The 19822-nt window shown below is 39.3% G+C and overlaps 1 protein-coding gene across 1 annotated transcript; it reads left to right on the forward strand.

The window, feature by feature from the left end:
* The first annotated feature begins 485 nt into the window (after positions 1–485).
* On the forward strand, positions 486–19256 carry nags (N-acetylglutamate synthase). Its single transcript, XM_017685170.2, has 8 exons — positions 486–972; positions 1292–1578; positions 11269–11476; positions 12514–12694; positions 16454–16493; positions 17186–17317; positions 17594–17776; positions 19015–19256. Exons 1-8 carry the CDS (start codon positions 604–606, stop codon positions 19172–19174), a joined length of 1560 nt encoding a protein of 519 aa, XP_017540659.1. The 5' UTR covers positions 486–603; the 3' UTR covers positions 19175–19256.
* The last annotated feature ends 566 nt before the right edge of the window (positions 19257–19822 follow it).

Here is a 19822-nt window from a genome sequence, read left to right on the forward strand (position 1 = left end):
GGGCTGTCAGTGATGGTAGATGAACTCATTAATAAGAAGAGGTGTCTGGATACTTTTTTACACATAACTAGTGGAGTATAAAGCAGCTCAGCATGGGCTATGGAGTAATGGAATTCTGATCTCTTGAGTGATGGACTTTGTGATCCAGAACTAACTCATGTGGCTGTAATTAAATCCATGTCTCCCAACATGTAGAGTAAAGCCCTCCCAGAATGGGTCTATATGGCTCCCGAAAAGGTACGTTTTTTATTAAAAGCTTGTCATCATAATCACAGAAGAACCATTTTGGGTGCCATACAGAACCATCTGCAGCACATTCTCTATCAATCTGAAGAACCCTTTTATAATACAAAGTTTTTTTTGAGTCGTCATAGTACTTTACAGAACCATTTTCTTTACTAAAGAACCCTTGAATCACCATCTTTTTTCAGAGTGCGCTTATATTTCACACCCACATTACCATGGTAACAGGTCTTGACAGCTGTGGCCCCGCCTCTTTGTTCCAGATAGTTTTCGGGTGGCCTGAACTGAACGCATGTGCTGCCTGTAGTAGGGGCACAGCCGCTGGAGTTCACCCGGATACGGCCGAAGCTGACCCTCCTCATGGCCAAAGTACACGGCGGCACGTCGGGCTGTAGGGCCATCGTAATGGCAGGTCAGTTTTTGTCGAAGCCCTCTCCGCTCGCTCAGCAGCAGAACAGCGGACAGCAGAGGTTCGCGAAACTTCAGCGGCGCATGATGTCGGCTGGCACTGCCGGGCAGGGCAGCAAGACCCCGGTGTGGACTCAGCAGGAGGCGCCCAGCTCCGTTGCGCAAACAGACCGCAAGGCTTGGTCCAACCGCACGCTGATATACCGGGACGTTAAGGCTTTTCTCAATGAAATTGGCGGAGATCCTCGGGAAGCTCGTTACTGGCTGACGCAATTTCAGCGAGCTAACCGGTCGGTGGCGCCTGCTTTCGCCGTGGTGGAGGTGAGCGGTTAGCTCAGTTAGCTAGGTTAAGTTAGCTTCGGCTCCCGTGGAGTAAACGAATGAATAAACGGGTTAATACATAGATGAAGCGAAGTTGCCGAGAAGTTAGCCTGATAGTGGAAAATACAGCTTTACTTTATGATATATATCATAGTAGCTTGAAATCTGTATAAATGTTCTATTAAAAATGATTCTGTTGATCAGTCATTTTTTGTATGTGTGATCCTTGACACTGACCAAGGGCCCCACTGGGCTGGTTTGTAAGTGATACCAAAGATAGACAGATGAACCTCAATAACATTTTGAACTGTCCTGTCAGATTGACCCCTCAGTGTTCAAGAGTCGTGAGATGGTGCAGGGACTGGCCTTCGGTCTGTCTTTCCTGCAGCGGATGGATATGAAGTCGGTGGTGGTAATGGGCCTTCCTTCTGAGCTGATGCAGAAGGACAGTGGAGCAGATGGGCCTATTTCCTCTGACTGCAGGAATCTGTTGGTGAAGGATTGCCAAGCTCTCACTTTGGCCCTTCAGCACAACTCAGCCAGTGTCATGCCTTTCTTTAGCGCAGAGGCGCTGCTACAACTTCAGGAGCCTCAGCATGGTGGTAGGTAAGTCAGCCCACCCATCAGGGACCCAATTAAAGATGAAAAACAGGCAAGCTTGTGTCTTTTAATATATCTGTTAAATTAGATGTCAACTTGGTGAAATTATACACAGTGTTTATTGTCATAATGCAGAGTAGGAAAATCATTTTTGGGGCATGTTATACAACCCCAATTCCAATGAAGTTGGGACGTTGTGTAAAACATAAATAAAAACAGAATACAATGACTTGCAAATCCTTTTCAACCTATATTCAACTCAATACACTACACAGACAATATATTTAATGATCACACGGATAAACTTTGTTGTTTTTTGCAAATATTCACTCATTTTGAATTTGATGCCTGCAACACGTTCCAAAGAAGTTGGGACAGGGGCAACAAAAGACTGGGAAAGTTGAGGAATGCTAAAAAAAACGCCTGTTTGGAACATTCCATAGGTGAACAGGTTCATTGGAAACAAGTGAGTGTCATGTTTGGGTATAAAGGGAGCATACCTGAAAGGCTCAGTCGTTCACAAGCAAGGATGGGGTGAGGTTCACCACTTTGTGAATAACTGCATGAGCAAATAGTCCAACAGTTTAAAAACGTTTCTCAACGTGCAATTGCAAGGAGTTTAGGGATTATCATCATCTACAGTCCATAATATCATCAAAAGATTAAGAGAATCTGGAGAAATCTCTGCAAGTAAGCAGCAAGGCAGAAAAACAACATTGGCCCGTGACCTTCGATCCTTCAGGCAGCACTGCATTAAAAACCGACATCATTCTGTAACGGATATTACCACATGGGCTCAGGAACACTTCCGAAAACCATTGTTAGTGAACACAGTTCGTCGCTCCATCTACAAGTGCAAGTTAAAACTCTGCCATGCAAAGCGAAAGCCATATATCAACAACACCCAGAAACACAGCCGGCTTCTCTGGGCCCGAGCTCATCTGAGATGGACTGGCGCAAAGTGGAAAAGTGTCCTGTGGTCTGATGAGTCCACATTTCAAATTGTTTTTGGAAATCATGGACGTCGTGTCATCTGGACCAAAGAGGAAAAGGACTGTCCGGAGTGTTATCAGCGCAAAGTTCAAAAGCTCTCTGATGGTATGTGGGTGTGTTAGTGCCCATGGCATGGGTAACTTGCACATCTGTGAAGGTACCATTAATACTGAAAGGTACATACAGGTTTTGGAGCAACATATGCTGCCTTCAAAGCAACATCTTTTTCAGGGACCTCCTGCAAGACAATGCCAAGCCACATTCTGCACGTGTTACAATAGCGTGGCTTCGTAGTAAAAGAGTGCGGGCACTACACTGGTCTGCCTGCAGTCCAGACTGTTCTCCCGTTGAAAATGTGTGGCACATTATGAAGCACAAAATACGACAACAGAGACCACGGACTGTTGCGCAACTGAAGTTGTACATCAAGCAAGATTGGGAAAGAATTCCACCTACAAAGTTTCAACAATTAGTGTCCTCAGTTCCCAAACTCTTATTGAGTGTTGTTAAAAGGAAAGGTGATGTAACACAGTGGTAAACATGCCCCTGTCCCAACTTCTTTGGAATGTGTTGCAGGCATCAAATTCAAAATGAGTGAATATTTGCAAAAAACAATAAAGTTTATCCATTTGAACATTAAATATCTTGTCTTTGTACTGTATTCAATTGAATATAGGTTGAAAGGATTTGCAAATCATTGTATTCTGTTTTTATTTATGTTTTCCAACTTCATTGGAATTGGGGTTGTACAAAAATGAGGGCACTTTGCAAAAGATACTGGAAAGCAGTAAGCCTCTCAAAGCCGTGCATTACTTTGATTAACAGGGAAGTGGGTTTTAGACGCTCCCTTTAAAATATGATAAAATACACAATTTATTTGAAAATTATTCACATTATTGTTACCAAAAATCAACATAAACAAAGATTCTGCCAACACTTGTAGTTCTTTTAAAGTATGGCTGTTGTTGTCAAACAAATATGAACTGCTGAATTAGGGAAAGAATGTTCGGTCTCCAACTGTATATTGCAGTCATTTCATGATTGCTGTAACATAGCACTATTTAGTGCAAAAAACATTGTTTATAAGTACTTTTTGGGCACCAAATTACTTCCGTGAGTCCTATATAGTACCAGTCCAACAATGCTCCTCTTACCACACTGGGGCTGAATCTCAAATAAATCCCTGCTCCTTATGTAGTGCACCACAATAATGTCTAATATAGCAAAAAATTAGTCATTTGAGATTTAGCCACATCCATAGTCAACAATTCATAGACTGTTTGACTATAGAAGCTAGAATTTCAGAACTTACAAAGCACACTATTTAGGGACTATGGTGCCATTTGAAATTCTGCCTGAAACATGGACATTTGAACTACTAATGAAAGACATTCAAGTGACATTCATTAGTACTTTATACTGCAGTTTTACAGTGAATCATATCATAAGTGCTTTAATTCAAGCCTGTGATATTAATGATGGAGTTGTTTAGCGTGTTAACCATCTTTTGTCTCTGTACAAGAGACAATAGCACTTATGAATACATTCTTCAAAATATTTAGCTACAGTCAACTGGAGCAAATCTATAATTCTGCCAATCTCCAAAGGTGGCCGTAATGGTGTACCACAAACCCTATTCCCTGCCTTCACCATTAGCAACATTAAATACCTAGGCATCACTATATGCTCCAAACTGTCAGAGCTGTTTACTCTTAATTCTAGACCACTCCTGAAAACCATATAAGAGATCTGTAACGTTGGATGCACTTACTCATTTCATTACTTGGTAGAATAGCAACTATAAACATGTGCATCCTCCCAAAAATAAATTACCTATTTACAATTACCCCTGTTCAACCACCCACTAGCTGGTTCAAGTCACTAGATTCTGCAGTAACAAAATTTTATTGGAAAAATAAAAACCCTCTCTACAGTACAAAAAAGCAAAGAACTAGGAGGACTTGAAGCATTCATTTTCTATACACATTATCTGGCAAGCCAACTGCAATACACACACGCACATACATACATACATACATACATACATACATACATACATACATACACACACACACACATATATATATATATATATATATATATATATATATATATATATATATATATCACACACACAGGCCACTTCATTAGGTACACCTTGCTAGTAAAAGGTTGGACCCCCTTTTGTCTTCAGAACTGCCTTAATTCTTCATGGCATAATTTCAACAAGGTGTTGGAAACATTCCTTAGAGATTTTGGTTCATATTGACATGATACCATCACATAGTTGCTGCAGATTTGTCGGCTGCACATCTATGATGCGAATCTCCCGTTCCACCACATCCCGAAGATGCTCTATTGGATTGAGATCCGGTGACTGTGGAGGCCACTGGAGTACAGTGAACTTATTGTCATGTTCAAGAAACCAGATTGAGATGATATGAGCTTTGTGACATGATGCATTATCCTGCTGGAAGTAGCCATCAGAAGATGGGTACACTGTGGTCATAAAGCGATGGACATGGTCAGCAACAATACTCAGGTAGGCTGCAGCATTTAAACAATACTCAATTGGTACTAAGGGGCCCAAAGTGTGCCAAGAAAACATCCCCCACACCATTACACCACCACCACCAGCCTGAACTGTTGATACAACGCAGGATGGATCCAGGCTTTCATGTTGTTTAAGCCAAATTCTGACCCTACCATCTGAATGTCGCAGCTGAAATCGAGACTTGTCAGACCAGGCAACATTTTTCCAATCTTCTATTGTCCAATTTCGGTAAGCCTATGCAAATTGTAGGCTCAGGTTCCTGTTCTTAGCTGACAGGAGTGGCATCCGGTGTGGTCTTCTGCTGCTGTAGCCCATCTTCTTCAAGGTTCGACGTGTTGTGTGTTCAGAGATGGAATTCTGTATTCCTTGGTTGTAACAAGTGGTTTATTTGAGTTACTGTTGCCTTTCTATAATCTCGAACCAGTCTGCCCAGTCCTCTGACCTCTCCCATCAACAAGGCATTTTCGTCCACACAACTGCCTCTCACTGGATATTTTCTGGACCATTCTCTGTAAACTCTAGAGATGGTTGTGCGTGAAAATCCCAGTAGATCAGCAGTTTCTGAAATACTTAGACCAGCCCGTCTGGCACCAACAACCATGCCATGTTCAAAGTCACTCAAATCACTTAAAAATAAACTTTCTTCCCCATTCTGATACTCAGTCTGCACTTCAGTAAGTTGTCTTGACCACATGCCTAAATGCATTGTGTTGCAGCCATGTGATTGGCTGATTAGCAATTTATGTTAACAAGCAATTGAATTGTACCTAATAAAGTGTGTATATATATATATATATATATATATATATATATATATATATATAAAAAAATCTGGACACATCCCAAACAAAAACTATCATTCATGGTTAGAAATAGAACAAAAAATATCTTTATCAGATCTTCCATTTATCGCATCTACATCATGTTTTTAAGGATAACACCTTTATCTTGTTTGAAGATTTGGTTCAGATATTCAGTATCAGGAAAGATCAATACTTAAATATTTACAAATAACCATCTTCACCCACCCAAACTAACTGAAGACATTAATAAAACAAAAACTAATAAGAAATAGCTGTCAAAATTCTATAAACTTCTCGCTAATTTGGAAAATACGGTTGTACTTCCAACTCTAAAATGGGAAAAATCTCAGAATCTCTCCTGGCATTGACTTCTGGACAACTAATAGTAATGTCCAGCTGATTCAATATAAAGTAATTCACTGATCACATATCACACAACATAAATTGTATAAAATGTACAAACGGTCACAGACATATGCTCATACTACACTATAGTCACATTTTCAAGCTCAACCTGTACAACGATTTTCAAGCTCAACCTGTACAGCGATTCTGGCACTCTGTCATCGTCTTTATATCAGTCACTCTGGAGCATTCCATTATCCCCTCTGCTTTGTTTGCTGGGTGACTGCACCATTTTGAACCCCCACAACCATTACACCACCTCCATACTCATTGCCCTCACTATAGCCAAGAAAATTATCCTTATACACTGGAAGACCAGGAACTCTATAAACATTACACAATGGTAAAAACTACTTTTAATGCATATATCACTGGTGAGATTAAATGCTAAAGAAATATTCAACAATTCATGGTTACTGTTTATTAAAAATATCGACCCGTTAGCACTGTAGCACTCCACCCACCACTGTCTAAGCCTGTAAATCAATCTCATTTCAGTAAATACGTAAATACTTGCAGTAGTTAGTTCATATATCACACCAACTTTTATAACCACACATATGACATGAATATGAAATATTACATTTTGTTTAAAGCTTTCTTACATGATTACATTGAAAACATTCAATATACATACTGCCTACTCTTTCATCTGTCACACTGACAATACACACACACACACTTGCACTGTCCATCTAACCCCACTCCTCAGTTGTTTATTATTTTTGATTATGATCTTGGTTATACTTGTTAAAAATGCTATAAGTTTTAAAAGTTGGTAAAAGTTGAATGTTATCCTTTTTTAAAAATGTATTTATTTAAATGTAACTGTATAACAAAAAAAAAAGTTGTCCTCCAAGGGGGGGTGTGTGTGTGGGGGGTGTGTGTGTGTGGACTATCTTTTAGCCTGTTAGCTAGCTGACCAGCCTAGTTCTAGTTAAGAAATGAAGTTATCAGTCGCTCAGTTTAAACAAAAAAAAGATTCTTACTTCATTAGTACACCCTGTGGTCCGTGCCAGCGGCATTAGTCTAGGATTAATCCGTTAACAGCACAACAATTTTTCATGGTGCAGTAATACAGAATTCAGTTATTGTGAAGCTGTGATAGATATGCAAATGCCATGTATTTTACAACAGCTTTGAACGCAGCTCACTCAATAAAATCTTTGGAACTATCAGTTTAATAAAATATGTTATTACTTATTTTACAAATTACTAATGCTAACACTACCTAGCAATTTCATCTCAACTGCAGAAAACATTTTATCTCACAATACCAAGTCTTTTTTAGTTTTTAGGTAGTTAAATTACAACCCCATTTACAAAAAGGTGGGGCACTGTGCAAAATCTAAATAAAAACAGAATGCAAATGTGCAAATCATATACACCCTATATTTAATTGACAATAATACAAAGACAACATAGCAAATGTTTTTTGAAAACTGTATGCCCATTTTGAGATTGATGCCCGCAACATTCAAAAAGGTTTGGAAAGGGGCAACAAAAGCTGCATAATACTAAAAAACACCTAAAAACCATCTCACAATTAGCTGGGTTAACTGGCAACAGGTCAGTAACATGAGTATCCCAGAGAGGCTGAGTCTTTCACAAGTTAAAATAGGGAAATGGGTAAAAAACACAAATTTGCAATATAAAATAATAGAGCACCTGGCTATTTCATCATCTACATCACATTTCATCAATTGTGTGTGCAATAACTCAGAGGGACACTAACTTAATTTAAATAATTTTAATAATTGTAATTGCTTTATACCAGATGTTTCACATTACTATCACAATCACCGCCACCTTACTATATTCTGAAGTACTTAAATCTGGTGTACATACTGTAAATTCTCTATATTGTCTTAAATTATTAGTAAAGTGTTTGTTTTTACATAAATGGCTGCAACTGTAACAACTGCAATTTCCCCCTGGGATCAATAAAGGAATCTGAATCTGAACAGACTATCATTAAAAGCTTCAGAGCATCCAGAGAAATCTCTGTATGCAAGGGACAAGACCGAGACCCAGTATTGGCTGGCTGTATTCTTTGGGCAGCACTGCGTTAAAACAGACACAATTCTGTGAATACAGTTCGTCACTGCAACCACAAATGCAAGTTAAAACTCTACCCTGCAAAGAGGACACCGCATATAAACCGGATCCAGAAACGCTGCCACCTTCTCTGGTCCCGAGCTCTAAGATGGACTGAGGTGAAATGGAAAAGTGACCTGTGGTCTGATGAATCAAAATGTGAAATTCTTTTTGGAAATCATGGACACTGCATTCTTCAGGCTAAAGAGAAGAGGGGCCTTCCAACTTTTTATCAGTGCACAGTTTAATAGCAAACTTATGTAATGGTATGGGGTACATTAGTGTGCATGGCAGGGATGACTTGCACATCTGTGAGGGCACCATCAATGCTGAATGATATATATACAATATACAGGGTTTAGAGCAATATATGCTGCCATCCAGACAAGGTCCTTCTCAGGGATGGTCTTGCTTATTTGAATAAGAAAATTCCATAACACATTTTATACAATAACATAATAATGCATCCGGGTGCTAAACTAACCTGCCTGCAGTCCAAACCTGTCACACACTGTAAACATCTGCCACATTATGATAGGGAGAATACGACAAAGGAGACCCTGAATGGTTGAGCAGCCAAAATCCTTTATCAAGCAAGAATGGAGAAAATGTTTCACTTTTAAAAACTACAGTGTGGTCTCCTCAATTCATGCCCTGTCCCAGCTTTTATGAAAAGTGTTGCTGGCCTATGGAAAATGGGCATATATTTTTCAAGAAGCAATATAATTTTACAGTTTCAACACTTGATATGTTGTCTTTGTAGTATTTACAATTAAATATATGTTTTGAATGATTTGCACAACTTTGCATTCTGTTTTTATTTACATTTTGCAAATTATATTTAACCCGTCTCACTTCCAATTCTCAGCAGTAGCTAGACTGCTTTATTTAACGTTTGCAGTATTGCATTGCACTGGTGGTAACTTTGGCTGCGTTTACATGCAAAGATTTTTGCTAATTCGATTGAATACATTCTGATTATAGATTAATTGAGGTGTTTATATGCTCACTCTGCCCAAAAATCATAAACTTCGTCCTCTCTGCAGACCAGTTACTCCTCCTGCCATGATGAACATTATAAACTCTTGGAATGGCACAAACATACATGCGCAGAGCGTACTTAAACTTTCCAATAGGGAATGTAATCAGATAGATGTGTTTACATGGCTATTATTCTTTTATTGTTCAATCGAATAGAAATTGTATGCCAACTGGCCTCAGTTGGACTAGTCTATTCCCGATTGAGGTGTATACATGGACACATTCTATTGTGATTGAGCTATTAGTCGAATTATTAACAGATTATTATTCTGAATGTAAATGTGGCTGTTGTTTTTGTAGAGGTTTCATTTCTCTACAGATGGGCACATTTCTCCTGTTACGTCAGGATTAGAGGGGTATGAGTACACCCCTCACATTTCTGCAAATATTTTAGTATATCTTTTCATGGAACAACACTATAGAAATGAAACTTGGATATAACTTAAAGTAGTCAATGTACAGCTTGTATAGCAGTACAGATTTACTGTCCTCTGAAAGCAACTTAACACACAGCCATTAATGTCTAAATAGCTGGCAACAGAAGTGAGTACACTGTGGGCAAGAGACAGTTGTCTTGGTACTCCTCACCAGGGCGCCGCCACACATGCTGGACACCATTTTAGCCAAACAAGTTTATCTTGGTCTTGTCAAACCACATGACATGGTTCCATTAATCTATGTTCTTGGACTGCAGCAAACTGTTTGCGGGCTTTCTTGTGCATCAGCTTCAGAAGAGGCTTCCTTCTGGGATGACGGCCATGCAGACTGAGTTGATGCATTGTGCTGCGTATGGTCTGAGCACTGACAGGCTGACTTCCCACTTCTTCAACCTCTGCAGCAATGCTGGCAGCACTTATGCATTTTTTTTTGAAGCCAACCTCTGGATATGATGCTGAATACGTGGACTCAATTTCTTTGGCTCATCCCTGGTGAGGCCTGATCAATCTATAACCTGTCCTGGAAAACCACTGTATGATCTTGGCCACTGTGCTATAGCTCACTTTCATGGTGATAGCAATCTTCTTATAGCGTAGGCCATCTTTGTGGAGAGCAACATTTCTGTTTCTCACATCCTCAAAGTTCTTTGCCATGAGGTGCCATGTTGAATATCCAGTGGCCAGAATGAGAGAATTGTATTCAAAACACCAAATTTAACAGCCCTTCTCCCCTTTCACACCTTGATCTCTAACGAGTCACATGACACCAGGTAGGGACGACGACACAATTGGGCTCAATTTGGACATGTTCACTGTGAGGTGTACTCACTTGTGTTGCCAGCTATTTAGACATTAATGGTTGTGTGTTGAGTTGTTTTCAGAGGACTGAAAATCTGTACTGTTATACAAGCAGTACACTGACTACTTTAAGTTATAGCCAAGATTAATTCCTATAGTGTTGTCCCATGAAAAGATATAATATTTACAGAAATGTGAGGGAGTTTTATGTATATACATATGTAATTACACACAAACACACATATGTGTGTGTAATTACATATGTATATACATAAAACTGAGTACACCCCTCACATTTCTGCAAATGTGTGTGTATGTATGTATATGTATGTATGTGTATATATATATATATATATATATATATATATATATATATATATATATATATGTGTATATATATATATATATATATATATATATATATATATATATATATATATGTGTATATATATATATATATATATATATATAAATGTGTATATATATTAAAAAATAGCATCTGCTAATAAACTTTAGTTGTAATTGTTTGCTATATGTGTCTCACTGTGTGCATTCGTGTTGGTGGCAGTCCCTCTGTTATGGTGAACACAGCCCTGTTGCAGTGGAGTCTGGACTGTGGAGCCATTCCCCTGGTCTGTCCTGTGGGCCATGATACAGCCGGCTGCTCCATACTACTGGACTCAGTCCAGGTCACAGCGGCCATCTCACAAGCCATACAGCCCCTCAAAGTCATGTTCCTCAATAGCGGGGGTGGCCTCCGTAACCAGAACAAAAAGGTGAATGTGCATGTATTCATGTGAACTGAACACCTGTTAACCTGCAGGTTTCTGATTCGGCTGTTGTAAGTGTAATGTGTGTATAAGTCATGTCTACTGCCTAATGTTTTGGTAGATTACAATTCATAGTTTACTTTTAATAAATGGCTGTTTGCCCATGTCAGTATTTTAACTAACAAAAGTGCCATCTCTTCTAATTTAACACTTCACATTCAACAACTTAATGTGTTTATTAATTGGTAACTTTAGTTTGTTATTATGTATCGATTCGTTATTAATATAGTCAAAACTTAGCCTAATGTTGTTTGTCAATTTAAAGCTCTGTTTCTAGTAAATGGCAGGTTGCCAAAGGCAGGATTTGAAGAAAAGAAACAAAAACAGATTCACACACACAAACCCACCCCTACCCACCCAAAGGAAAGATCTAACATTGACTTATGTCCTTCAGTGTCCTAAACTTATCATCTGTTGCTTATTTAAACTGATGATTCCTAAGCAGAGCTGCCTAAAGGACAAGAGTTTAGGTCAAATCAGCTTCTTGCTTTGCAGCAATGTATCTTAACGGAGTCTGTCAGGTCTGTCAGGTGCTGAGCTTAACAGAAACCTATCAGTATAGGTATTGTCCAGGTTTTATTAACTTGGTGGCAAATAAAAAAAAAAATGAGTTCCAGTACTTGTAATAATTAATAAAGGAATAAATGCTCAGTGTAATTGCATTCCAATAACTATCATTACACTCACTTTTCATTTAGATAACCAGCCAAAAGCTTGAGGTTCAAGTACATGCATTATTCAAATATAAAATATATAATTATTATACAGGGAGATTCACTCGAAAGAGGACTTGAATATTCTGTAATAACTCTTGCTAGGACGAAGCAATCTGAACAAAACAATGTGCAATGTGCTCCTTAGTATATGAAGCTTTGAACAAGCCTGGATGCCCAGTAATTAATCAGAATGTATTTCTGTTAAAATGAGCAGTTCCATTAGCGCAGATCTGATAACTTGAAGTGTTGAATTGGTGTGTTCGTCAGGTCATAGGGACAGTATCGCTGCCAGCTGACCTGTCAACACTGTGGTCAGCTGAGTGGCTGTGTGCTCTGGAACGCAGACGAGTCAGTGCTATTGCTCAACTCCTCAACCAGCTCCCACCTGAGAGCTCTGCTGTAGTCACTTCAGCCAACACATTGCTGACAGAACTCTTCAGTCACAAGGGTGAGAAACACACACACACACTTGCTATACTTGAAGGTTTTTTACTGTAGCTAAACAGTACTATACCTAAACCTCAGCATCCAAAAGGCAGTTTTTCTGCTCTTCTATTTCTTCAAAAAAATAAAAAAACATGCTCGAGTGAGGACCAGAAAATGTTCTGACTTGAGAATAAAATGTTATGTTATTCTATCATTTTGAGACGTGGTCTTCTGAAGTAAATCAAGACAAGAAAACAAACACACACGCACACACACACATACATAGCACACTTTGATGTTTGTCCTTATTACTATACACTTATTGTATTAAAAGCACGTCATCATGTTTTACTTTTGTTTATTCTTTTCCTCATCACAATATAACATCTACAGGCTTGGCTTTTATTGTTCTGGAGACCAAGAAACCTTTCTGTTTGGGTCTTCAGCCTTGTGTATCTTCCATTATTAGTTTCAGTGCTTATCCTCTCACCTCCGAGTCACCGCTTGGCAGCTGCATTTCCCTCATGTATCTGTACTGATAACAAAAATGCATTCCTTTGACACCAGTCTTAAATGCGGTCAAGCTCCATCTCTGATCACCTCTGAATGTGGTTTGAGTGATCAAAATCTGATCACCATGTGTGCTGGGGGATGTTTACACCTGGTTTTTCATGCAGTCAAATGAAATCCAAAAGTGATTCGACCACCAAAAATGCATGTTAATGTAAGGTTTAAACAAGCTTACCACAGTCTCAGACTTCCTGTGTAGAGGACAATTGTGACTACATCCAGAAACCCTGAAAGTTATCCTTTGTTTCATTTACTCAGTTTCTGCTTCTCTCCATTCCTGATCCTTTCTTCTCCTCAGTTCCATTATGTTTTTCCGGGGGAAGGATAGGAACAGCAAGCAAGCAAAGTTTATTTATATAGCGCTTTTTACAACAGGTGTTGTCACAAAGCAGCTTTACAGAACAATCAGTATTATAGAAAGAAGAGAAAAGAAAAGAAAATCCGGGTCCGAGCCCCCATGAGCAAGCCAGCGGCAACGGTGGCAAGGAAAAACTCCCTAAAAGAGGAAGAAACCTTGAGAGGAACCAAGACTCAGAAGGGGAACCCATCCTCCTATGGTCGACACCAGATAGCAAACATTATTAGTATGAAGTATTATAGTACAAAGTGGGAAAAGAAAAGATCTGAGGGTGAGGACTGCACAGCGTTGTAAAGCAAGAAGCTCAGTGGTGGTCAAACCGGTCCAGAAGGCTGGTGAGCAGCGGCACCAATCGAGGCAGAAGAGGCAACAGCATCAGACGCACAGGATGGCCAGCTGATCAGCTCGGCAGAGAAAGGAAAGAAAAACACTGAGTCAGTTCTGTAAAGAGTGGCTGACCACAGATTACAGTATAACAGAGCAGCAGAGACTTCAGCAGGTCTAGACCTGACAAGGAAGACTAATCACCAAAGGCTTGACTGTACAAGTACGTTTTTAGCCTAGACTTAAAGACTGAGGCTGTGTCTGATTCCCGAACACTGACAGGAAGATTATTCCAGAGCTGGGGGGCTTTGTATGAAAAAGCTCTCCCCCCTGATGTAACTTTATTAATTCTAGGTACCAGTAGTAAGCCAGCGCCTTACTACTGTAGGAAGAGTAGGAAGAGAGGAGGAGAACAGGAGCAGTAACAAAAGTTGCTGATGATGCTTTGGTAGCTGGAGTACCTTCTGTTGCCTCCTGTGGTATTAAGACAGTCAGGAAGATGGCATCACTAAATCACCTTCCATGTCACAGGAGAGGGGGCAGGCTGGTAGGAAAAAGCAATAACCATAAGGGTTTTTGGATGCAGCCATGATTTTGTCATTTTCTAGTTACATGAGTGTCCAGTCTTATCCATAAAGGGCTGCTGTGGCTGCAAGTTTTCATTTCACAATTCCATTCCCTTTGTGGATAAGACTGGACATTCCTGCCTGGCTAAGTTGCTTTTTATCTTGCCCAGTCCTACCTCTGTTGCTCCTCTCTAGCTCCATGGCCTTATGTCCACTGTGTTTTGTTTGTAAACCTGCCCCTTATTCATTGTCCCCGGTTGTGTCTTGTCTGTGTTCAGTATGGACATATAGTCCATTGTTTGTCTTTGTTTGGTTCCTTTGCCGTTTGATTTCCACAAGTCTTTCTTGCTCTGTTGTTTTCTAGTTTAGTAGTGATGGCAAGGTGAAGCTTAATGAAGCACTGAAAGTTTCCAGTCATTTGTGTCAAAAAATGGTTCATTTCTTGGGGACCCTAGTGGTCAAATGCCTAAAGTAGTGCATAAATGAAGCTTCATCTCACCATTTATTAAATTAATTGAGAACACACACATTCACATGAGCTTCAGTTGAAAGTGCTGTACCTTCTTCATATATGTAAACTCGTCAGCTTTCAGCAAACTTTAACCTGTTGAATGATGAATGTGTCTTGTCATGTGAATTTAGAAGGTTTGATTAGTTTTTCAAATTGAGTGGGGGGTGGGGGCATTACCAAATTCTGAGAGAGAATCCCTCCATTGCCCCAAAACTAGCACAGCAGCAGCTCGAGGTCATGATTCAGCCAACCAACAGGCATTATTTCACTTTTTTTGGACAATCAAAACTAAGAAAGGCCATCTGTTTTTACTGTTGACATGGGAAGTCTTTTTTTTCTGGCAGAAAATAGTTGAAAAGGTAAAACACAAACCTATAACACTCTTACCAAAAACTGTAAGCCAGCCAGTTAAAGAGTTGAAAGGACCGGCCGTTTTTGGTCCGTTCATGAAGAGGAACCAGAGAGTGGATCACCTGTCCTGTGGAAAGCCTCAGTTGCAGCGGGAGCGCTCGGTGCAGGAAGACAGAACGACTCTCTTAATCAATCAAAGAGTTTATTAAGTCTTCTGCACAAAGAAAGAAGGGCACTCCTTCTTTTATACAAACACGTCCTGCCCTGTTGCGTACAAGCAAACAGGGTGGACCCAAATAAGTTGTCTAACAGTCATGAAATGCTAAGCTGACACTCACGGACCACCGGAACTGCCCAAAGGAGGGGGGCTTCTGCTCTGTGTACGATAATCTTACCTACGAAAGAGAACAAATGGTTCTGGACAGAATGTTGTCCCGATAAGAGGAGCAAGTTGTTTGTGCAAAACTGCCAAGGACAGTAGCTATGCTTGCTGCAAAGTCTGCTTAGAGCAGAGTTAGAGCAGAGTTAACCCTTTCAAGAGTTCAATTCTGTTTTAAAATGATTCAAATCACCATGTTCTTTGTATATTTTTGACTTCTTTTATTTTGTTTTATGCAATTGCTTTTGTTTTTTCATATTAAATGTATTTTATATTTTTTTTCATCTTTTTCTGAAGGATTTTCAGAAAATGTTTTTGAGGCTTTTTGAAGTGTAAAGCTCTTTATGCTTTATATTACATGTATGAAAGGTGCTTTGTAAAAGTACACCTCGAGAACGTGCTTCAATTTTTTGTGTCATGTTTAAACATATGACATCCTGTAACTGAACTGTACCTGTACCTGTTCTAAAGTACACATGGTTGTTGGTCACACATGGTTGTTGTTGAAATTAACCACGTGACTTGAATTATTCTCAAACATGTGGCTGTCCAGTAAATACACCAGATTTTTTATACAATCCCAGAAACACATAAGGAGATATGGGGAATTTTTATTTACTTGTTCGTATTTACATACACATATTTAAGGTTTACAGTCGTAAACCTTACGACTGTAAGTATTCTATTCTAATGTCATTTGAGCTTCTTCATGTGTTTTTCAGGTTCTGGCACCTTGTTCAAAAATGGAGATCCCATTCACAAGTATGTGAATTTGTTTCATTTTTTTATTATTATTTAAAGATTTTAATAAATGTATTTATTTATTTTCAGAATATTTGAATGGCTGACAAACCAACTGTGGACACTTTGTGCTCCTGCAAAACACTGATTTTTTACAGTTGGACACTGTTTACACCAGTATTAGTGAAATCTGTTATTTTTCATTAGGCAAGTAAAACCAGGTTGTCTATCAAAATCAAAATGTTTTAAAATGAATTGGCTCACAGTTAAACAGAACATAAAACGTTTACTCACTGTCACGACAAAAACCTCCTGTGTCTCCATTTTGTAATTTTTTTAGTTTCGCACAATTTGAAAACTTTCACATGTTTTGTTCTAAGTGAAAATAAGTTACATCCTCCAGAGAGAAGACATTTTAAATTACTGTTTATTTACTGAATTTAAAATATAGGAAATAAATAAAAATGTGGCCAGTGTAAAATTACTGCACATTGTATATTCTACTTTTTCACCCAATATATTAAACTTGGCAGATAAATTGTGCATTAAAATTTGCAGAAAGATCACATATGTAAGTGTGTTCTTTGTAGAGGATGTGCCAAGTTATTTTCACTTAGAAAATCAACGAAACATTTGACTGGGAATGTTTGCATATCACTGTATGTATGTGAACCTTTAGGGGCCACGTCTAAGTGAAGATTATTCTCTGACAGGTACAAAAGTCTCAAGGGCATAGATGTGGATCGTCTCCTGGCTCTCATCAACAAATCATTTGGGAAGAAACTGAAGGAGGATTACATTACCTCTCTTAAGGGAAGACTACATTCTATCTATCTGTCAGAAGGGTAAGAACAGCCTCAACTCAGCAGGGTTAGACTGTTTAGTAGGTTTTATTGGTAGTTAATTTTCTGTTTAAACATGATGAACTGAAACAAAGTTATAATAAACAGCTGGCCATGAGCTTACTGCAATTTGACAACTCTAAGATTATTCTACTTATTTTTCCTGTACTGCTGCTTTCTGTTCTGTAAGTATAAAGGCCATAGTGTATTACATATACAGTAGTTGTGTTACGATTATTGGGTGCAGAAATGCAAGTTCACTTGCTTTGTGCTATTCAGGTATAGTGCGGCAGCCATTATCACCGCTGAGTCTGTGAGCAGTGGCACTCTGTATTTGGATAAGTTTGTGGTGAGTGGCAGTAAACAGGGCCAGGGCACCAGTCAGATCCTGTGGGAATGCATCCGCCAGGACCTGGGCAAACTCTTCTGGAGATCCTGCTCAACCAACCGCATTAACCCTTGGTGAGTTGGAGGACACTGACATAAAACCAAATTTAAAAGCAAATTATTGATAAAATGGGGCACAGATTTCCCTGTTCCTGGAGGACCCCCTGTCCTGTATGTTGTACTTTTTTCCTGGTCTAACATCGACGTGATCACAGGAAGGGCTTGTCTATTAGCTGATTAGTTGGAAAACACTCCAATGTGTAGGACAGGCCTGCTCCAGGACCAGGGTTGAACCTCTAAATGAATTAAACGAATTCTAAGTTATTAGAACAGTTTACACAGAACTGTTTACATTATGAAGGTAGATGGATGATGGCAAACTGTGTATTCCATGCTATTCAGTACACTTTTCCCATCAGGTATAATGGTGTTTACATGGTTGCAGGCTGCTGTCAGTTGCATACTGTTGCTGATTCTAACAGTACTGCCATATGACATGAAATGACATTTTTTATGCAAATATACATGCACCAGTGGTAATAGTTGGCAGAATGGCCAAAAATGTATATCCTAGTGTATTTAACATTTCTGATGCTTTCAGTATATATCATTGTATATTTATTTTTCCAAATAAATACATTTTAGTTGCTTAAGTACACTTATTTTTATACGTTAACAGTGATTGTTATTCTGGAATGTCCTTTGAGCTTTTAAGGAGAAGACTTTTCAACAAGCAAGTCTTTTTGTTTTAATTTTCTGTTCCACCTAAATGGAGCGGCATTTACTGCGCAGGTGCCCTAATGTAACTGCTGTACCATTTAAGGTGGAGCAGGAAAGTCAAACAAGAAGCCACCTTTAGAGGTTTGTTACATTTATGCTTCAGTATTAGCTAGACTTATTTGTTGCAGCTGAATGAGCTAGGCAGCTCCTTAGGCAGTACAAGAAGCACTCTGGTGTTCATGCTACACTAATGCGACCTTCTGGACAACCAGGAGCTCGAACAAACTCAAAGGTATGTTTAAAAAACTTAAAGCATGCTAACATATCTTGTTAGATTGCTCATTCTTCATGACAACTTTCAACTTGTGGTATACCAGTTCATCTGGTTCATCCGGTACATCCAATGCCGTTGAACTGCTGCATTGTGACCTCAAACAGCAGCACTGTCTCTGCAAATATTATTGTAAGGTTTACCTGTTACAATAAAGAGCAGAGCTGTTTTTCAGTTGCCTCTGTTTAATCTGTGTTTTATTGCCTTTGTTTAATCTGGCTGCTAGTACTAAAAATACTTGACCCTCTTTCCAATTCCTCAGGTACTTCAAACACTGTGATGGGAGTTTTGTGAATGGCCGCTGGATCGTCTTCTGGTTTGGTCTGTCAGATATCCGTGAGTCCTACGAGCTGGTGGAGTATGCAAAGCGCATGCCAGATTCCTTCTGCCTGGGTGCAGAGACTGAGTCAATCCCCCAGTAGCTCCCATCAGGTTCCTGAACCTCACAGACTCTCAAGCTATTACACTTAAGCATTAAAACATGCCAGAGTGCCCTTCACACTCCTTCGGTGTCTGCCATTATTTTTTAAAGCTTGGAGTGATGAAAATGTAGCTTTGGGTTGTGTTTACCAGTTTTTGCTTAAAGGAGTATTTCTGTGAAATTTTCAGTTAACACATTTTTTCACTTACACTGGATATACTGGCTCAGCCAAGATACACTATATTGCCGAAAGTATTTGCTCATCTGCCTTGAAACACCTGAAACCGAGTGAGATCCCATTCTTAATCCATAGGGTTTAATATGATATCGGCCCACCCTTTGCAGCTATAACAGCTTCAACTCTTCTGGGAAGGTTTCCACAAGGGTTAGGAGTGTGTTTTCAGAAGCGCATTTGTGAGGTTAGACATTGATGTTGGATGAGAAGGCCTGGCTCGCAGTGTCCACTCTAATTCATCCCAAAGGTGTTCTGTTGGGTTGAGGTCAGGACTCTGCAGGCCAGCCGTTCTTCCACACCAAACTCACTCATCCATATCTTTATGGACCTTGCTTTGTGCACTGGAGCGCAGTCGTGTTGGAACAGGAATGGACCGTCCCAAAACTGTTCCTACAAAGTTGGGAGCATGAAATT

Source organism: Pygocentrus nattereri, chromosome 14 (assembly GCF_015220715.1).
Source record: "Pygocentrus nattereri isolate fPygNat1 chromosome 14, fPygNat1.pri, whole genome shotgun sequence".
Lineage (NCBI taxonomy): Eukaryota > Metazoa > Chordata > Actinopteri > Characiformes > Serrasalmidae > Pygocentrus > Pygocentrus nattereri.